This window comes from Achroia grisella, unplaced genomic scaffold (assembly GCF_030625045.1).
Source record: "Achroia grisella isolate CSIRO2021 unplaced genomic scaffold, CSIRO_AGI_Agris_v1 utg168, whole genome shotgun sequence".
In the NCBI taxonomy this organism is placed as follows: Eukaryota; Metazoa; Arthropoda; class Insecta; order Lepidoptera; family Pyralidae; genus Achroia; species Achroia grisella.
In genome coordinates, this window is record NW_026712669.1 from 224,858 (window position 1) to 246,467 (window position 21,610).

The 21,610-nt window shown below is 33.6% G+C and overlaps 2 protein-coding genes across 2 annotated transcripts in view; one reads left to right on the forward strand and one right to left on the reverse strand.

Annotated features, from left to right (window-relative positions):
• Positions 1-21,610, forward strand: part of LOC131841421 (uncharacterized) — a 93,310-nt gene that overhangs the window by 15,338 nt on the left and 56,362 nt on the right. Inside the window, exon 16 of the mRNA XM_059189740.1 lies at positions 376-534. Within this exon, the coding sequence (XP_059045723.1) occupies positions 376-534 (159 nt within the window). The remainder of the gene's footprint in view (positions 1-375; positions 535-21,610) is intronic.
• The window catches only part of LOC131841419 (transforming growth factor beta-1-induced transcript 1 protein), a 53,341-nt gene continuing 33,670 nt past the window's right edge, over positions 1,940-21,610 (reverse strand). Inside the window, exons 4-6 of the mRNA XM_059189738.1 lie at positions 6,547-6,642; positions 3,598-3,732; positions 1,940-2,152 (exon numbers count right to left, since the gene is read on the reverse strand). Coding sequence (XP_059045721.1) covers positions 2,078-2,152; positions 3,598-3,732; positions 6,547-6,642 — 306 coding nt within the window. The 3' untranslated portion in view covers positions 1,940-2,077. The remainder of the gene's footprint in view (positions 2,153-3,597; positions 3,733-6,546; positions 6,643-21,610) is intronic.

The window sequence follows — 21,610 nt, forward strand, 5'->3', positions numbered from 1 at the left end:
CTTGGTCTGCCCCCGCCTCTTTTACAGGAGGTGGAAAGCGCCAGATTGGTAGCGTCAAATCAACGAGATACTTATTATTAATCTTACCAGAGAAAACTGTGTGTATCACATATTGCATAAGTTTATAGATTTATTCTAAATTGTATAGCTTATTACAATGCTTTTTTTTAAAACAGACGTACGGGATTTGAGATTATACTTAGTTATAATTTATGAAGATCTATTGAAGTATCGTATTATTTTCTAGTGGACGATAATATTTCATCAAAATTTTGTTTTGTTTTTTTTTATTGAAATGTGCTTGCTTGTGTAACCAAATGTACCCATTCAATGTAGTAATTTTTCCAAATATATTATTATTAAATGATATTTTAGGTTCACATGAGCCCTGTGTCAAATATAATTAACTCCAAGACAGAGAGTAATCAGGAATATAAGAACCATCAAGACAAAACGAAAAGAGGAGATTCTCCACGCCCGGCTGCTGTAAATGAAGAACAGATGGATAAAAAGACCGAACGTGATAGAAATAAGGTAAGTGGTTTTTTTTTAATTTTTTTAGTCCAGTTCTAGTGTGTGACTTCCATTACAAAACACCATTCCAGTATTATCTATTAAAAAAAACTTTTTCTTCTATATGTAAGTATGTATAAAGAAAATTTTAAATAAAAATTAGGCGTAATCGTACCAAACATTGGCGAAGAAGTATGCTATTTTTTACTATTTATCACTTAACTTTAATAAGAACCAATCTTTAGTTGTTTATTCATTTATAGCGCCATCTAGTAGAATTTTGCGTTACTTTTAGGTAACGCAACGGCAGTGCAGAGTCGGTTAACGTGCTCTCTTAAAATAGATGGCAACCAAAGCCAAGTTAAACGTTTTAAAAAATAAAATTGCTGGCCGTAAAGACTTTTTAATCTATGTAAGAACTTTTTAATATAAATAAAATAAAAAACTTTATTTCTTAGAGATTAAAAGACAATGTGAAGTTTATGTATAATATTTGTTAGTAATTCATTTGGTTTGTTATTTGGATTTAGTTTTTAGTTTGATATTATATTTTTTTTTAATTAACCTAACATTTATATTGATGTTCTAATATTTAACCTCTAATAACCCTTCTGTAGGTATAACTTTTTAATAAGGTAAATGTAAAATAAACATACGTATAAAAACAAAAATAATTTATTACAATATAGCGTTCACAATTAAGCGTAAAAAATATATTTTCACGTGATCACTAAATACGTAACGAATAAATATAATCACTGACAGTCCACACAGGATCACAGCAATGTTGCCATTACATTAATAGTTACAATTTGTCTTTGTTTCCATTTTAAAACGTTATTTTCCTTAAAAATACTGTCATAGCTTTGCTATCGAGTTTTTAAAATGCAACATTTAATATTAAGTGCATATATTAATTTAGCAACGCAATTCAATGAGTTGTAGAATAAAAAATATTACTATTTAAAAGTGATTGTATTTAGTTTATTTGAATAAAGATTATCTATATTTGTAATACCTACAGATGGTGACTATATAAGTTATATTATTAAGAGTTACATCGGAATAAAAACAGAATGTGTTCTTGAACACAGTAGAAGTGAAAGTTGAGCGGAAAAGTTAAAATTTTTACTGGTAGGTTTTCAAATTGCAACTACTTAACAGATTTTGATGAAACTATACTATAATATAGCTTATACATTAGAATAATACATGGGCTATAATTTAAAAAGGTAATACATAAAATGAGCGAGATATAATGATGAATGTCAAGTAATGTAAAGTAGTGTGATGAAGTTCCGTGGATCAGCTAGAGGAAAATAGTTGCAACAATATTTATTAAACGACTGTAAAATCATAGCCTAATATATTTTGATGAAAGCGACATCTGTGTAGTTATGAACTAGATAGAGTAGGCAGTTGTATTCCAGGTATAAAAATGCTGTTTGCCACCTACGTAATATAAAAAAAAAAGTCATATATTTTGCGTTGCCAAATGAACAATATTACATTAATCTTAGGTAAATACTCGATGGATAAATAAATAGTTCGTGACTCGATGGGTTTAGGCGCATTTGGCGCAGATGGGCTTGTTGTCCAGCACCGAGAAGGTGGAGTCTGTGACTGGATTCCGGCATTTCTAGAATGTAAAAAAATTAAATTATACTATTTACTATATATACTATATCCCTAAAATATGGTCGAGCGCAGTGATGGCTGGCTCATCCGTCATACTCGTGAACGAGTGCTGCTTGTAGGGACTGGTCTGCTCTTATCACTACGACTGATTTAATCTTATTGTGTTTTTATATTTGAGCCTAAATAATAAAAATTAGTGCTGGTTGATAGTTTGTATTCACACGTTTCGACATGTAAAATGTGAACTTACAAGGATTTTTTAAAAGAGCAACACACAAGTTTCTTGCTTATTCTTCTTGTGATGAGACAGCTTTCCGAATAAGCGGTAGATTTAAAAAAATTTTGACTATTCATAAGTGCTTAAATTATGTTTATTTGAATAAATGATTTTCTATTCTATTCTATTCTATATATATATATATATATATATATATATATATATATATATATATATATATATATATAATATTACTATTTTATAGACATAAAAGACTTATAGACAAGTATTCTTCTTTAGTTGCACATTCTTGAAATCGTGATAAATTCCTAGGGAATTTGTCACGATGGACGAACTGACCTGACCTCATGTCATCCATTAAAAATAAATAGGTAAGTAAGAAGAGACCACCTCGGTGGTCTAGCGGTCTAGCACACCGCTTTACGTCCGATGGTCGCGGGTTCGATTCCTCGAACGGCACAAACATTTGTATTCATGAGTATGATTGTTTGTATCGGTCTGGGTGTTTTCTATGTATAATATGTATGTTTTTACGATCAAAAAATTATCTATGTACTTGTATCAGTTATCTAGTACCCATAACACAAGCTTTAGCTAGCTTAACTTGGGACTAGATGGCGCTGTGTGAAATGTCCTGATTATTATTATTATTTTGTTTAAGGGATGATAATGGAATGGTGCACTCGCCTGTGCTAGTATACGCTGATGGGGCACCAGTAGAGGATTTTAAGATGAGTCAGAAATCAGGTTAGGTAACCTCGTGATAAATTAATCAGGAATTTAACATGGTTTCGAGGAATAACCGCGTATTGGTCAACCTGACAACACCTGCTAGCACCATTGATAACACCATTGCTAGCAATGGGGTTATCAACCTGTAATACTAACACTCCCCCATTCCACCCCTTTGGTAAATATTAGCCTATAGCAAGCAAACGACGTTTGAGAAGACGATTTCACCAATATATAGTAATCTTTATATATAAAAATTACGTGTCACGTTGTTTGTCCGCGATGGACTCCTAAACTACTGAACCGATTGCAAATTTGACTTGCACATTGCGTGCAATTTCATCCAATTTGAAAGATTGGATAGCTTACATCTCAATTTATAGTCGCAATGTTATTTTATTCGAGAACCTTAGCTACAGCAACGCGTGGCCAGGTCTAGTACTTTATAGTAAAAAATAGCTAATTTGCATACTAACATTGCAAGTGAAGCAGTCACGGTGCCACTTCTCGTCCAGTGCTATAATAGCCTTGTCCACGATGGGTTTCTTGCAACCAGCACATCTGGCTGCGAACTTGTCAGCATAGCACCCAGAGCAGTAGGGGCGGCCGGCCTGAGGAGCAAAAGAATATTCCTATTATATATATTATACTTTAATAACAGTCTCGATGGTCTAGTGGTTTAGTCTTATGTTCAAAGGTCGCGGGTTCGATTCTTCGCACGGTAAATACATGATATATTCTTGAGTGTAATTGCATCGGTCTGGGTGTTCTATATATATATATATATTAGGTACTAGCTGCACCCGAGACTTCGTCCGCGTGGAATATAACTTTATTTTCTAAAATAAAAGCAGTCTAAGTTACTCCTTATTACAAAAGCTACCTGCCAATATAAGTCCCGTCAAAATCGGTCCAGCCATTTCAGAGATTAGCCGGAACAAACAAACAGACAGAGAGACAAAAATTTTTAAAAATGTTATTTTGGTGTGAGTCTTAGTTTGTAATATTGAAATAATAAGTTTTTTAATTTTATTTATAGGTATATATTATATGTATGTATGTATACATATACTTATAGGTATGTATAGATAGCTTATGAATATAATATATCCGTCATGCTCGTGAACGGGTGCTGGTTGTAAGGACTGGTCTGTTTAAATTATTTTGTAAAATTTAATTAATATTCTCATTACACCTATTATCTCAATATTAATGTAAGTCTTCACTGAAAAAATTAAACACAATAACAATATGAACATGTTATTGTATTTTTTATTACCGGTTCTCAATCATATTTAATTGTCATATAATGTTGGTATCATTAAAATTAATTGATTGAAATCAATACTGATTGATGGGGCATGTACCATTAAATAGGGCCCATGAACTGTTAAAAGTGTTGTGTTATTGGCAAGGTTGTAGTAATAGATCGATGAAGATGAGGAAGCGAATGAGGACTGCATGAATTGAAGCAATCCAAGGGCCTTACAGTTATATAGCTTATATCAGAAGAAAACATGAAGTTTATAGCCTATATGTTATTCTTATGTATGAGCTATATTACTGTAAAGTTTTATCAAAATCCGTTCAGTAATTATTGCGTGAAAGAGTAACAAACATCCATTCATACTCACAAGCTTTCGCGTTTATATTATTAATAAGATATATATATATATATGTATACTTCTGATATATAAGCTATATTACTGTAAAGTTTTATGTATTCAATAGTTTTTACTTGAAAGAGAAACATCCATCCATCCACCCGTATACCCATCCATACTCACAGATTTCCGCTTTTATAATGTTAGTAAGATAGAAGCCTGCGATTGCGTTCATTAATTTTTGATAATAAAAATAATAATAATACCTCCTTATTATGCATAAAAAAAGAACAAGTTTACGAAAAAGAAAGAAAGAAAAAAAGAAAGAAAAAAGAAAAATATGCGAACAAAAGTCGGCCTTATCACTCAAAGCAATCTCTTACAGACTACCTAGGAGTAGAAGTATTGGATAAAGGAAAGATAGGTGGGGCACTATAAAAGGAGAGTTAGATATTATATGAATACTAAATACATATACATACAAATACTAAAGGCATATATCTAGACACGTGAGCGAGTCAAAGCCAAGTTCAAGTAAGAGAACTGGCGAGCAGCACCGTGTGTGTTTTACACGAACCATTTGGATCCACTTTTGACCCCCTCATAACTCAAAAACTCTTTAACGTAAACCTGTCAAATTTGTTACTAAATAAAATACACAAACACATACATAAATAAAATATATAAAAAATACATGTATAACAAAACAAATACTTACAGTAAGATTTTTAATTGGAGAGAAAGTGAGATTTGAGTAGTTTTTTGAAAATGAAATGGGATTGAGCTGATTTTAATGTAAGAGCCGTGCTCTTTTCTGTAGAGCTATTGCTATTTTCCTTGATCTGCTTGGCAAAAGCTATACATGTATATATATATATATATACAGTGGACCCCCGGTAGTCCGACAATCATTTTCCAGGGCAGTGTCGGACTAACGAATTTGTCGGATTATAGAGTACTGCCTAAGACCCCTTATAGTCCGAATTTTTTTACAAAAGAGTACCTTGTAATCCGACAAATTATAGATCCAATGATGATTCTTTATATTATATACATACAGTGGACCCCCAGTTATCCGACAAACGTTTTGCAGGGCAGTGTCGGACCATCGTATTTGTCGGATTATAGAGTGCTGCTTAAGGGTCCCCTGCTTATAGTTCGGAATTTTTTCCAAAGAGTATCTTGTAATCCGACAAATTACAGATCCAGTGATAAGATTCTATGTTACATATATATGTATGTATATGTACTCTGAAGTATATTGTCAAAGTAATATTCAATAACAAATAATAGACAATGTCGGATTACAAGGGGGGCCGGATTAGACAGGGGCCGGATTACCTCGGGTCCACTGTATATATAGTCGCAATGACAGTACGACACGTCTTCATCTTTTGCCAGGAAGATCAAGTAAAATGGCAATAGCTCTACAGACAATAGTGCGGCTCTTACTTTAAAATTATCTTTATTTTTAATATGTGAAGTCTGACGTCAGTGCAACGTTTGTAATTGACAAGAAAATTAGATCTTTCAAATGAAGGTAAGCGTTGCGTTGGACGCCCTGCAGCTAGGTGCAACGACGACATTCTTAGGGTTAGTTAATAACTGGGTTAGTTAGGTAGTAACCGGAGAGTTCAAGATCATGCCCAGTGGCACGCCTTGGGAGAGACCTATTGTAACGATACATGTGTCCTTTGTTACATTGTTTGTGCTTCTTCTTTACTGTACATTGCAAATAAAGTATATTCTATCTATCTACCTATGTCCAGCAGTGGACTGCGATGGGATGATGATGATGATTATATAATAGTCTGTACGCACCTGTTCCATAAAACCACCGCCGCCGAGCTCATTCTTGCAACCACCACAGACGAAGTGATTAGCATGCCACGATACTCCTAAGGCTTGGATCACGCGCTGAAAAAACAAAAAAAAAACATATCTATACATCTAGACATATCAAAAAAAACATAAATAAAATTGGAGTGTCTGTTTGTAATATTGAAATAACAGTTTTTTACTACATGCTTAAGAATATAAATATGGTACATACACCAAAATAACTTTTTTTAGTATTTTTGTTTGTCTGTCTATTTGTCCGATTTTACCGATTCTACCGTTAGGTGATGTAATAAGGAGTAACTTAGGCTACTTCTATTTTAGAAAAATTAAGTTTAATTCCACGCGGACTAAGCCGCCGGTACAACTAGTTTATAATATAATTCAATAAGTTTTAATTATAATATTTTTGACACCAACAATAATACGCACAATATTTAATGGAAACAATTATGGATGGCTATAGTTTTTAAATCATTTTAAACAATGATTCGGTATTTTTTACTAACGTGTGATACGTAAAATGGACCCTAAGTACATAGCTAAAAGCATGTTTTTTAATGATCGAGTAGGCGTGAAATAATAACTTCTGTTTAATACATTGTTTTATTTAAGCCTAGCATGACGATGTATATTAAATTAATTATATTTTTATAATCGATTGAATAGAATAAGTAGAATATTTTACTTATTATTGTACTAAACGCGGAAGTTTGTGATTGAATGGATTGGATGACATCCATACATACGGATGTTTGTTATTCTTTCACGCAAAAAATTCTAAAAGGATTTTAATGAAACTTTTCGATATTATATGTAGCTTATCAGACTTAAGTCTTAGTGGTGGCCATACGGATGTTTGTTATTCTTTCAGCAAAAACTACTAAAAGGATTTTAAGTCTACATCAGACTTAAGTCTTAGTGGTGGCTAAATCGCGGGCACAGCTAGAAATAGCATATTATAAAAAAATACACAGCGCTAGTCCTGTACTATGCTAAGCTTATACAAAATGCCAATACTTTGTAAATAAACTTTCATTTCATTTCGGTTACTAGACAACTGATCGAAATACTTCGTATTTTTTTATTACATATCCAGTATATCCAGATGAATACAAATAGTCAATTTTTATTGAACCGGAATCGAACCTGCAACTATAGTGTGAGTATGCTATACCGACACACCATCAAGGTTATTGTATACTCATTTACATAGCGACTGCTACCTAACGATCACCCAATACTTCCCTACATCAAATGAGTCGAGATGTTTTTCTGAACTGCAATGATGTCATCGAGCTAAAACAATGGATGAATTGATGGTGCCTTCCTTTTGCGTCGTGCGGCTGAGTTGAATTCTGAACTGATCTTAAGCATGCGTTTGTATTGATATAAAGAGTTTCAAGTGTACGTCGCCGACCCTACTTTTTCTAACTACAAAAAGCAAATTGCTCTCTATTTTATTCATTATACAACAATAGCAACCCGTCCTGACTTCGTCCGAGCCAAATATTTGGGGTTATTTTATTAAAATATTATGTTATCTGTGTTAAAACTACGATAGTTTTTGGACAATTTTGTTTAGAATTATAACTATTTATTATAATAAATATAGTATTTATTTGGATAAGGATAAATATCATATTTATGCCTTTTTTTATCATCTGCTTCTTCCTTATCCCATTTATTTGTGGTCGGCGCAATATGTTTTTCGCTTCCATTCATCCCTGTTTGCAGTCATCTCGTTATTTACTCCCTTCTCACCATATCATCTTTCACACAGTCCATCCATCTCTTTTTTCGCTTATAACCATTCACATTGTACAATATGTTTTTCCTCTGCCCTGTTTTATAACCATCTTTCACACATTCATATGTAACACATTCTTAACACCTTCCTTAAAATATTATCCTCATTCCTACGCATTACATGTCCATACTATATACGAATATTTAACAGCTCCATTGGAATAGTAATATATATTGTATATTATAAGTATATAGTATAATTAATAGATAATAAGCATAATTCATAATATAAAAGAAACAGTTAAATTAAGATTTTCTTTTTTTTCTTTTTATATAACTTTTGTATATTATTTTGCATGCCGTGTTCGCTTTTAAATGATTGTATAAATACACCATAACCCATCACGTGTAATTAAATCCCATCAAAAACATAAATGTGAAATGATAGCCGAGTTTAATATTATGATATATGCCTTGATTGTTGACTTCTACGACAAAAGAGATGAGATCTAAATGGGTGCCAAGTTCAATGGTCTGTCCTGAAATGTATTTATAACAATATAAAATATCATTTTTTCCTTTATATTCACCTAATTACCTATCTGCATGCCAAATTTGAACTTCCTAGGTCATCTGGAAGTGGGTTATAATTTTGATCTATAGTTGATCAGTGATAAAAATGACAATTTTTGGACATTAATATCTAAATAACCGTTTGAGATATGTTTATGAAATTTGGAACACATATTTATCTCGCAAGTCTCAATATATGAACCAAATTTAACAGGTTTGTGTGAAAGAGTTTTTGAGTTATGAGGGGGTCAAAAGTGGCTCCAAATGGTTCGTGTAAATATACACACATAAATATACTTGAAACTCGGCTTGACACGCTACCGCATGTCTAGATTAATTTTATAATTGTAACAATTGTTGGTGATCCTAAACAAAATAAAAAAAAAAATACCACGATAGTCGATTACTCTTCATTCTCTGTCACCGGCGCCACTTCATACTTCCTCTAATGTATTCATTCTTTATCATATCCATTCTTGTCACACCACACATCCATCTCAACATTCGCATTTCAGTTGCTTGCAGTCGTCTTTCTTCCATCGCCTTTATATTTATGCCTTGTTTATTATACAACAATAGCAACCCACCCCGACTTGGCGCGCGCACCAAATTTGATGTTCTTCGTTTATTAAAAGTCAGATATCTCCTAAAGTGTTCGTTGAAATCAAATTATCTAAAGGACAATTTTATTCAGAATTAAATACTTATAATAAATATAGTATTTATTTGGATAAAGATTAATATCATGTTTATAAAAACACCTTCGCAAATAATGCATTATTTTAGAAGAAGTTTGATTACTATAAAAAAGGTTATAGTAAGGTAATCTTAAAAGATAAACATATATTGTCTTGGACTTTTTTTTAGAACTTTTAAAGGAGAACAATTCCGTCGTACATATTTTTTGCGTAACTTTAACCATTTACAAAGCGCACGCAGCAGAAGCATTCAAAATGAACATTTTTTTGCCACATTATTCTTTGCTGCTCCGCTCCTATTGGTCGTAGCGTGCTGTTATATAAACCTATAGCACTCGGAGATAACATACCTTTCTAAAAGTGATAGAATTTGTAAAATTGGATAAGCGGAAAATAAATAAATATTATGTTTGTATTTACAAAAAAATATATATCAAATATTAAATCAGTTGTTTAGGATCCATACAAAAGCTAAGGTCAGGTTCGGACTTGATTGGAAAATTCGAACCCTGCGAGGAATCGAACCCACGACCATCGGAGATAAGGCGGTATGCAACCGTTAAACCACCGAAGCCGTAAGAAATCAAAATAGTTTTTCAAATACACATTGTTGTAAACAAACCCGAGCTATTTTTAAACTATGACGACATGAGTCCTTGGGTTCGAATCCTGTGGTAAAAAATATTGCCCATTCAACTGTAAAAGGACATAACGACAGGAAGGTGACCGAATGTTGGGATCCAACAGGTTTTGTTCGAGCGTGGTCAGGGATTTGAAATAAGTTACAAGTTTGCGAATTGAGATTTCGTCTATACAAAGTTTTGTACTGGTTCATTATATTCTTTATTGCACTTTTTAAAAATATATGAAATAACTCTATAGCCATCTAGTCCTGTACTACGCTAATACAAAATACTAATATTTTGTAAAAACCTTCATTTAGAATAGAATAGAATAGAATAGAAAATCATTTATTCAAATAAACTTAATTTAAGCACTTTTGTATAGTCAACATTTTTTTAAATCTACCGCTTATTCAGAAAGCTGTCTCATCACAAGAAGAATAAGCAAGAAACTTGTGTGTTGCTCTTTTAAACAATCCTTGTAAGTTCACATTTTACAAGTCGAAACGTGTGAATACAAACTACCAACCAGCACTAATTTATTTAGGCTCAAATATAAAAACACAATAAGATTAAATCAGTCGTAGTGATAAGAGCAGACCAGTTCCTACAAGCAGCACTCGTTCACGAGTATGACGGATGAGCCAGCCATCAATCACTGCGCTCGACCATATTTTAGGGAGCCTAATGACCCGGCTCACCACGCCGCCACATGTCTGGACATTTTAGTGAGCATGACTACTCATTCCACTCGACTTAATTTCAGTTACTAAATGACTGATGGATATATTTGTTTTTTTTATTACATATCTAGATTATACAAATAGTCATATTCTACTAAGACAGACTAAACCGCAACACAGCTAATGTTAGCATATAACAAAAAATATAACTCTATAGCCATCTAGTCCTGTACTATGTTAAGCTTATACTACGCTACAACGAAATACTAATATTTTGTAAATAAACCTTCATTTAATTTCGGTTACTAAATGACATATAGCACATAGCTCGTAGGACAGATGGCCGTTGGGGCAGTAAAGTCCTCGAGTGGCGACCACGGACCCGAAGACGCAGCGTGGGAAGGCCTCCAGCAAGGTGGACCGACGATCTGGTCAAGATCGCTGGAAGGCATTGGATGCGAGCAGCGCAGGACCGATCGTCGTGGAGATGTTTGAGGAGGCCTATGTCCAGCAGTGGACGTCTTCCGGGCTGCGATGATGATGAAATGACTGATCGACATATTTGTTGTTATTTAGTTTACATAGTCCTAAAAGGTATTGCCTAAAGTCAATAATAGTATTCATGAAAATAATCAAATTTCTAAAAAAAACAGTGCAAAATTGGATCATTGGAAAATGTTGGAAAGGTGATTGTTAGTAATGAGAACTAATAACACTATTGCTAGCAATGTACCAGGCAGGTTGATTTCCACGCGGTTCCCTCTGGAAACTACCTCTCGAAACCTCTGGAAACTACTACTAACTACTAAACGCGATAAATTCATGGTACATTTACTACGATGGGTCATTTAGACCTCATGGTCATCTTATCATCCTCCACTAGTGCCCTGCCAGAGTAAACCGCAGCTGGTGCACCATCCATTATCATCAATAAAACCATTAAAATTGAAAAAAAATCTTAATAAAGGACTTTTGGGCCTCATGCCCGTCATAATATTTTTGTAATCTTAATAATAATTTTTGAGTTCACTCAAAAAGGATCATCAAAATCGATAATATACTCAAATATTGTAAAAATCACCTACATAATACATACACAATAAAATACTATCGAGAATAAAACATCAAATCCAAATATGTTTATTCATTTATTACAGACTTTTATTGGAGATTTTCTTATTGAAGATTGAAGAATTAGTTTACGATAATAATGTTTTTGTAGAAAAACGTAAAATTCATAGCGCTGACAATATTATCACATTGCACTAAGAATGAGTGCGTAGCGTTTTCTAGATTGATTATCGTATGCCTCTTACTTGTTATTGTGTAATTGTGTAATTATTTATATAAAAAAACATATATTCAAAAGAGCAACACACAAGTTTCTTGCTCATTCTTTTTGTGATGAATCTGCGTTCCGAATGAGTGGTAGAATCAAAAATATGACTATTCAAAACCGCTTCTACTGAGTTTATTAGAATAAAGATTATTTCTATTTCTATTTCTTATGATATGTTGAATTCACGGTCAGGTCGAAGTGCTTTCGAGCTAAGTAGAACTGACAGGAAACATATCTCTTATTATTTTCAAATAAACTGGTACCTGTTTATAAAAATTATTACATTTCGTTTAAAAATAAGGCTTTCGTCCCGACCATTTAAGGTCAGTTTCCGGTAACGTGATGACTTGTGACTCAGTCATAATCATGACCTTAAGCTACCTCGCACCCACACCGCCTGCCTCCTAATTAGGGTTGCCTCATAAAATGTATGCCGCAATAAAAAACAAATATCAGCGGTGGATCTGTGGTTGAAATTCTATGATAATTAATTTAAATTTGAAGAATGGAATAGAAATCATGTTATATAGATAGACTATCTGTCCCGGCAAACGTTGTTTTGAAGTATAAATTAATAACGCTATAAAAAAATAGGGGTTGGTGATAGAAGAGTGAAAATTTAGGGTTGTATGTATTTTTTAATGACACAATAAAAATATAAATAAAGAATTTTGCCCAAAAAAAAAAAAGTCAGGGGTGGACAACACTTATCACTTAGGGGTATGAAAAATAGATAGTAGCTGATTCTCAGACCTACTGAATATGCATATAAAATTTTATAAAAATCAGTTAAGCAGTTTCAGAGTAGTATGGTAACTAACATTGACACGAGAATTTTTTTATATATATATAAGATATATTATATAGATCGATCGGATCGAAGCGACTTGTCGTTACTTTGAACTCTATTTATACTAGTAAATGACTAGCCAGTGATGGACTCGTGTGAATAGAATCTTAATAATATATAATATTATAAATGCTAAAGTTTGTAAGTACAGATGATTGTTACTCTTTCACGCAAAAACTACTGAACGGATTTGGATGAAACTGTACAGTAATATAGCTTATGCATCAGAATAACACATAGGCTATATTTTATTTATTTATTTATTTATTTATTTATTTATTTATATTTATTTTTATATAAATGTCAATATATATGTCACAGTAAGCCACTGAATTGAAAATTAATGCTACGTTTACATTCAGCCGCTTCCGCTGCCACTCGCGCTGCCGGAACTATTGCCGGGCGACAACTGAGCGAGAGGGCTGAATGTAAAAACACGCTGCCACTCGCGCTGCCAGTCCTTTGACTCATGCACGAAAAACCGACAATCGAGGGAGCGCCGGGCAGCGCGAGTGGCAGCGACAATGGCATGGGAAGTGTTTCCACTCGTGTTTACACTCTCGCGCTGCTCACTTCCCTGCCCACTCGGGCTGAGTGTAAATTGGGCATAACGTGGATGCAACTGCAGGCACAGCTAGATAAATATAAATACGACATTCTGTACATCTAAATGAGGTATTTAGAATTATTGCATGTAATTATGTTTAAACATATTATTATGAATGTTATGCACTAACTATACAACTAAGATTTACATATATATGGTAACAATATATGCATAACTTATGTTAACCGACACGAGCCATTAACGACTGAGTCAGTGCTTGTTTTATTTACTGTTAGTTTACTAATATACTCACTTTTCCTACTACATTATAAACGCGAAAGGTTGTGAGTATGGATGAATGTTGGTTACTCGGCCCCCCTCCGATCCCCCGTCCAATTCAACGGGGATCGATGTTATGACGGCCTGAGCCGAGGTTCGAACCCCTAGCGGTGCCCCCAGACTAAAGTCGTATCCGTCAGGCGGGAGTTGGCCTTCAACCGCTCTATAAGTCCTTCCGCGGGTTTGGAGTGTCATCTGCACTCGCCCCCTATCGTCCGGTGAAGCTGTAAGGCCAGCTGTGGCCTTACAATACATTTAACAGCAAAAAAAGGTTACTCTGTCACGCAATAATTAAAGAACCGATTTTGATGACACTCTCCAATAATATAGCTTATACATCAGAAGAACATATAGGCTGTAAATTTCACGCGCATTTATAAATGTAAAAGTGAGTTTGATTGTTAACTGAATATTCATCTTTGGTAATTGAGAATTTTTTTTTTCATTTAGAATGGAGAACCAGCTGTCTATTCACAGTATAGAATAGAATAGAATAGAATAGAATAGAAAATCATTTATTCAAATAAACTTAATTTAAGCACTTTTGAATAGTCACAACAATTTGTTTTTTATCTACCACTCGTTCGGAAAGCTGTCTCATCACAAGAAGAACGAGCAAGAAACTTGTGTGTTGCTCTTTTAAATAATCCTTGTAAGTTTACATTTACAAGTCGAAACGTGTGAATACAAACTACCAACAAGCACTAATTTTTTGGGTCAAATATAATCATGCAATAAGATTTAATCAGTCGTAGTGATAAGAGCAGACCAGTCCCTACAAGCAGCACTCGTTCACGAGTATGACGGATGAGCCAGCCATCACTGCGCTCGACCATATTTTAAGGATGACCCGGCCCACCACGCCGCCACATGTCTGGACATTTTAGTGAGCATGACCCCAGTAATGATGATAAACAGTGTTAACAGTAACCCTGTTAACACTGTTTATCATCAGACGGGGCGTATGCTAAATTACCAGCAATGTAGTATTAAAAAAGTGATTGTAAGCCGTAAAGCTGACGATCTACCTGTCGGTAATTGGTAAACGTCGCCTATACATAAACAGCAGTACAGACATCACGTTATTATGTATATCTATTAGATTATGATATCATATATATAAAATATTCTTGTCATAATGTTAGTTACTATACTTCTCTGAAACGACTCGACCAATTTTTATGAAATTTTATATGCATATTCATTAGGTCTGTGATTCGGCTACTATGTGTTTTTCATACGCCTAAGCGATAAGGGTTTTCCACCCCTAACATTTTTTTGGCTTTATTTTTATTGTTTTTTTTAAATTGGCATTAAAAATACATACAACCCTAAAGGGTGACAACCCTAAAGGGTGACAACCCTTCTATCACCAAGACCTATTTTTTAATACAGATTTTAATTTATATGACAAAACAACGTTTGCTAGCATAGAGTGTTTAATATATAAAAACTAGCTGACCTCAGTTTTTATATATTAAACACTCGTAAGAGTCTAGAGGAAAAGTTGTAAGCCCCAAAAAACGGTGTCTGGGTGAATCATTAAACAAAATAATTAATAATACTGACATAGGTATGAGTGAAACAGTTTCGTTTTCGTAGAAACGCGGTTGTGACTAATATTGCTGATACCCTATCTACACACAATAAGTTTGACCACTTCAATCATAATAGCTATATATATCCCGCGGTGCTGCATTAAGCACAGCTTACGCTGCTCAGCTTCGATTATCTAGCGGCTATGAATACAGCCAACAGCCAAGGTATTTTGTAATGAACGAAAAACACGTTTAATTCGATTTCGATTGCTTGTACGTCCTAGAATTGTCCCGGTTTTGATAAGGTTCTATCTGGTATCTAGGGTGAAACCGCGGGCACAGCTAGTACAATATAATTATGATGAAGTTTACACAAATTAATAAGCCATTAGAAACTGTCATTTAAGTATATTTAACGCTTTAACTAATTTGGTAAACATTCATTAGGTGACTCATCAGCGTTGATATTATATATTGCTTACGATATTATGTATATATTTTGCTATATTATCAATTTATAATATATCTACAATATAGAATAGAATAGAATAGAAAATAATTTATTTAAATAATAATAATAAGTATAGTCCGTAAATTTTTGTCTTCCATTTAAAAATTATCCATCCTCATCATTCATCATTAATACTATATGTTTGGTGATTTTTACCCGCAATGATCAGTCTATTACCCCATCAATGGGAGATATATAATATATATATAAAAATAATAATAATAATCTGAGGACAACTCACACAGCGCCATCTAGACCCAAGTTAAGCTAGCTAAAGCTTGTGTTATGGGTCCTAGACAACTGATACAAATACATAGATAATTTTTTTTTCGTAAATACATACATATTATACATAGAAAACACCCAGACCGATACAAACAATCATACTCATGAATACAAATGTTTGTGCCGTGCGAGGAATCGAACCCGCGACCATCGGACGTAAAGCGGTGTGCTAGACCGCTAGACCACCGAGGTTGTTAAATAATCTTAATTTAAGCACTTTGAATAGTCATCACTTTTCAATCTACCGCTCATTCGGAAAGCTATCATCATCACAAAAAGAAAGAACAACACACTTGTATTTTGCTCTTTTAAATAATCATTGTAACTTTACATTTCCAATTCGAAACGTGCTAATACAAACCACTAACTAGTACTAATTTTTTAGGATCAGATATTAAGTACACAATAGGATTAAAACAGTCGTAGTGATTAGATCAGACCATACAAAACTCGTTCACTATGACTGATGAGCAGCCATCACTGCGCTCGACCATTTTTTAGGGAGCCCAAAAACCCGGCCCATCACATCACATCACAAATCGTGGGTTAAATAGAAAAATGGCACTATTCAAAATGTACATATACAGCTTTTAAATTTATTTAAATTATTTTTACCTTTAAAGTTTTAACACAGAAGTATTTAATATCATTTTAAAAGTATTTAGATAATGATTAAAACGGCGTGGTTAATTTAATTGACTTATATTTTTTTATATCACTTAGGTAGCAAACAAGCATACGGCCTATCTGATGGTAAACGGTTACCGTAGCGTATGGACGCCTGAAACGACCCTTAAGAAACCTTAATATACCCTTCTTGAAAAACCCCATGCTGTAGTCTCTCGAGAAAACCTCGGCAGGTAGTTCATTCCACAATCTAAGTGTACGCGGGAGGAAGCTCCTCCGTGTGTGGAGATGAATTCCCTGTCGATGTCGAGCGGTGCGATGGTAAAAGGTAGCCGTAGGCATCATGTCAAACAATTCATCAGAACACAGGCCGTTGTATATTCGGTAGAACACACAAAGCGATTATATAGTGCATCAGGGGTGTTCGCGGAGTACCGTGTGGATTGTTTTTATGCTACAATGCCGAAAAGATGCGCATCCTTAGTGCGGAGAGATCGTGCCAGTACCAACAGCATCCTGAGCATGATAGCTTATAGGCTGGACTGTGCGTATATTAATGACTACTGTGCAATTACCAATGGAATAGTACAGCGGTGATTTTTATACTGATTTTTTATATTTGTATGTGAATGTATTTTAATTTATATTTTAACTTAATTTAATATTAATTTTTGATATTACTTGTATTATTATTATTTTTGTGTGTGTATTTTGTGTCTGTAGTCTGTACGTACTAACATTAATTATAAGAAATCTGTAATACTAACAAAGTGGGCAAGTAAGCCTGATAATAAATACATTATTATTTTTTTTTTGTATATATATTATATATCTCCCATTGATGGGGTAATAGACTGATCATTGCGGGTAAAAATCACCAAACAATGACAGTATAAATTATGAATGATGAGGATGGATAATTTTTAAGTGGAAGACAAAAATTTGCGGACTTTCAAGTGTTTAATATTACAGCTTTTTGGAGAAGTATGAAAGTAAGTGGGTGAAGTTGTAATGTTGTAATGAACTGAACTTGAGGCTAGTGTGTAAGGATGTTGGGATGACACCTGTGGACGAGATAATAATTGGGAGAGTTTTCACTGTTTTTATTATTATTATTATTATTATTATACAAAAGGAGGCAATTCTAGTTTCTAATTTTGAAAAAAGATATTTTTATATTTAATCGACGAAATGTTATGTTAAAATTAATTTGTCGTAACGAGTAATAGGCATAAAAACAATGGATTTTACGTTTTGGTATTCGGTCGATTCATAAATCATGAAGGGCGTGGATGCGTCAGTGTGCTTGTCAATGTTTATGTGAGTCATCATGGCCGATCATACTAAAAATTGACTATCAAAAATTAATACTATTTACTATACATATTGTTAAAGGTATATACATATGGTGGTGGTATGATGGTGGAATAAAAACTGAACATTCATTTGTAATGTTTATTATTTAACTAGCTGAACATGCGAGTTCGTCCGCGTGGAATTTAACTTTATTTCTCTAAAAGTATAGTAGCCTAAGTTACTCCTTATTACATCAGCTACCTGCCAATAAAAGTCCCGTCCAAATCGGTCCAGGTATTTTAGAGATTAGCCGGATAAAACAAACATCCAGATAAATTTTTTAAAAAATGTTATTTATTGTATGTACCATATTTATATTCATATACATGTAGTAAAAAACTGTTTGTTCCAGCTAATCTCTGAAATGGCTGGACCGATTTTGAAGGGACTTTTATTGGCAGATAGCGTTTGTAATAAGGAGTAACTTAGGGTACTTTTATTTTAGAAAAATAAAGTTAATTTCCACGCGGACAAAATTGCGAGTACAGCTAGTATAGTATAAGTATATATCTACTTACAATATTTATTAATGTAAATTTGATTTATATTTGTTTCTATGCAACTTGGACTGTAAAAAACGGGAGTTGAAGCAAAATATAAAAAATAAAGTCGGTCGTATAAAGAAAACCCAACAAGCACTTTACTGTTTTTTTATTGTTAAATGTACACGCAACTAAAATTGTTATTTCAAAGCTTGCGTAATATAATTAGGTATCTATAATTAACAATGAATCACATTATATTTTGCGTAAAAAATAACTAATAGATAAATATATAAGTAGGCACGTTTGGTTACCTCTCACTATCAGTGTTTATAGAGTTACAGTTAGTCCAAGGCTGAAGGGATTAACTGATGTTTACGTGAACGGTATATATAAAAAAAGTATGTATATTAACATAACTTAACATAAGTTACTTTCCAAACATTGTAATGTAGGTACTTGGGTATTCTTTGTTTACTTAATAATTAATAGTTATGTTTTCTTCACTGTCTATGTTATAATTGTTTTGTTATATTTCATATTACTGTATCGTCTGATTATAGTAAAATATAAAATGTAAAAAAAAAATCTAACCTTAATATCTAGGCTCATTATGTCAACACTACTTATTAATATAATACTACTAAATACTTTTCGGTACTCGTTAGAACTGTAATGACTGTTTGTACCAAAATAAAAAAAAAAAAATAACATAAGGTATAAAGTGTAAAATTGTTTATTTCAAATAGTTAAAGAATTTTTCAAATTGTTTTTTTTTATAATACTAGGGACAAACGAGCATGCGGCTCACCTGATGGTAAGTGATTACCGCCGCCCATGAGCACCCGTAAAACCAGGAGAATAGCAAGTACGTTGTCGGCCTTTTAAAAAGCGATTGCAGAAAGTAATTCCGGAGTTTACTTTCCTCCTAACAAAATCCGCTCTCTCTCTTTATTAACATACTAGCTGTGCCCGTGACTTCGTCTGCTTGGAATGATGACCTTGGATAACATAGAATATTTAATAATCTTACCCAAAAGGTCAAAGAAAAAAGTTTCAGCGTTCTAGTTTCAAAAATGACGAATCTCCATATAAACTTTCATCCCCTATTTTATTTTAACCTTAAGGGGGTTACCTCCTTAAGGGGTTTTAAAATTTTTACAAAATTTGAATGTGATATTTATTCAACAGCCTTTTATAATATTAAGATATTTGCGCCTCGGTGATCTAGTGGTTTAGCACACCGCTTTCCGATGGTTCGATTCCTCGCAAGATGCTAACATTTGTATTAATGCGTATTGTTTGTATAGTTCTGTGCATTTTCTATGTATAATCTTTACATGGTATAAAACAAAGTCGCTGTCACTGTCTGTCCCTATGTATGCTTAAATCATTAAAACTACGCAACGGATTTTGAAACGGTTTTTTAATAGACAGTGATTCTAGAGAAAGGTTGATATGTATAATACATGTACACCCGTGCGAAGCCGGGGTGGATAGCTAGTATGTATATATTTAAGTTTTTCAATCGTATTATAATTGTATAGTCCATATAATGTAAATTCGATATTATTATATTCACATACACATATACAACACATAAACGATTAATGAACACTAGCTTTTGCTCGTGGCTTCGCTCACGTTTATTTATCCCCTTAGGGGTGGAATTTATCAAAGTCCTTTCTTAGCGGATGGCTATGTCATAGTAGCCTTATGCAAGCAAAGTCTCAGCCCGATCGGTTTAAAATTGACGTAGTTTCATACAAACTTTCATCCCCTATTTTATCCCCTTGGGGGTAGAATTAATCAAAATCCTTTCTTAGCGGATGCCGACGTCATAACATCTACCTGCATGCCAAATTTCAGCCCGATCCGTCCAGTGGTTTGGGCTGTGCGTTGATTGATGACTACGTCAGTCACCTTTGAGTTATATATATTTAGATCGAGTCCACTTCTTATATAAATTGATAATCTAGAAACATCAGAAATGGCGCAGTTGAAACGGTTTTAATTGACTCATCTCATCATCCAGTTTAGAAGATGTGAGAATTATTCTAACAATTGCTAATTGCACGTTTCACACTTAACTGGTATATGTACGTAGGTAATTGCAGGTATGTGGGTATGTAGGTAATTTTGACGACCTCGGTGGTCTAGCGGTCTAGCACATCGCTTTACGTCCGATGGTCGCGGGTTCGATTACTCACACGGCACAATTTTATTCATGAGTATGATTGTTTGTATCGGTCTGGGTATTTTCTATGTATAATATGTATGTATTTACGAGAAAAAAAATCGATGTATTTGTATCAGTTATCTAGTACCTATAACACAAGCTTTAGCTAGCTTAACTTAGGTCTAGATGGCGCTGTGTGAATTGTCCTGAAATTATTATTATAATTGCATTATTGAATTTTTGCCAGTTCTTCCCAATTGGATCTGTATACTGAACTGGACGGCAGGGAAAAATATTCCTTCTCGAAATCCTAAAAGTGTTACATCTGAATAAAACATTTGGCCGTATGTTATAGTAGAAGTTTAGAAGGTCATTGTACAACCAACTAGCAATTAGCAATGCAAAATATCAATGAGTCATTGTATAAAAACAGGACATTCTGATTATATTATACTGGCTTTTACCCGCGGCTTCGCACGCGTTAAGTTATCCCCTTAGGGATGGAATTTATCAAAATCCTTTCATAGGGGATGCCTACGTCATAGTAGCTTTATGCATGCAAAGTCTCAGCTCGGTCGGTTTAAAATTGACAAAGTTTCATACAAACTTTCATCCCCTATTTTATCCCCTAAGACCCCCTAGGGGATAAAATAGGGGATGAAAGTTT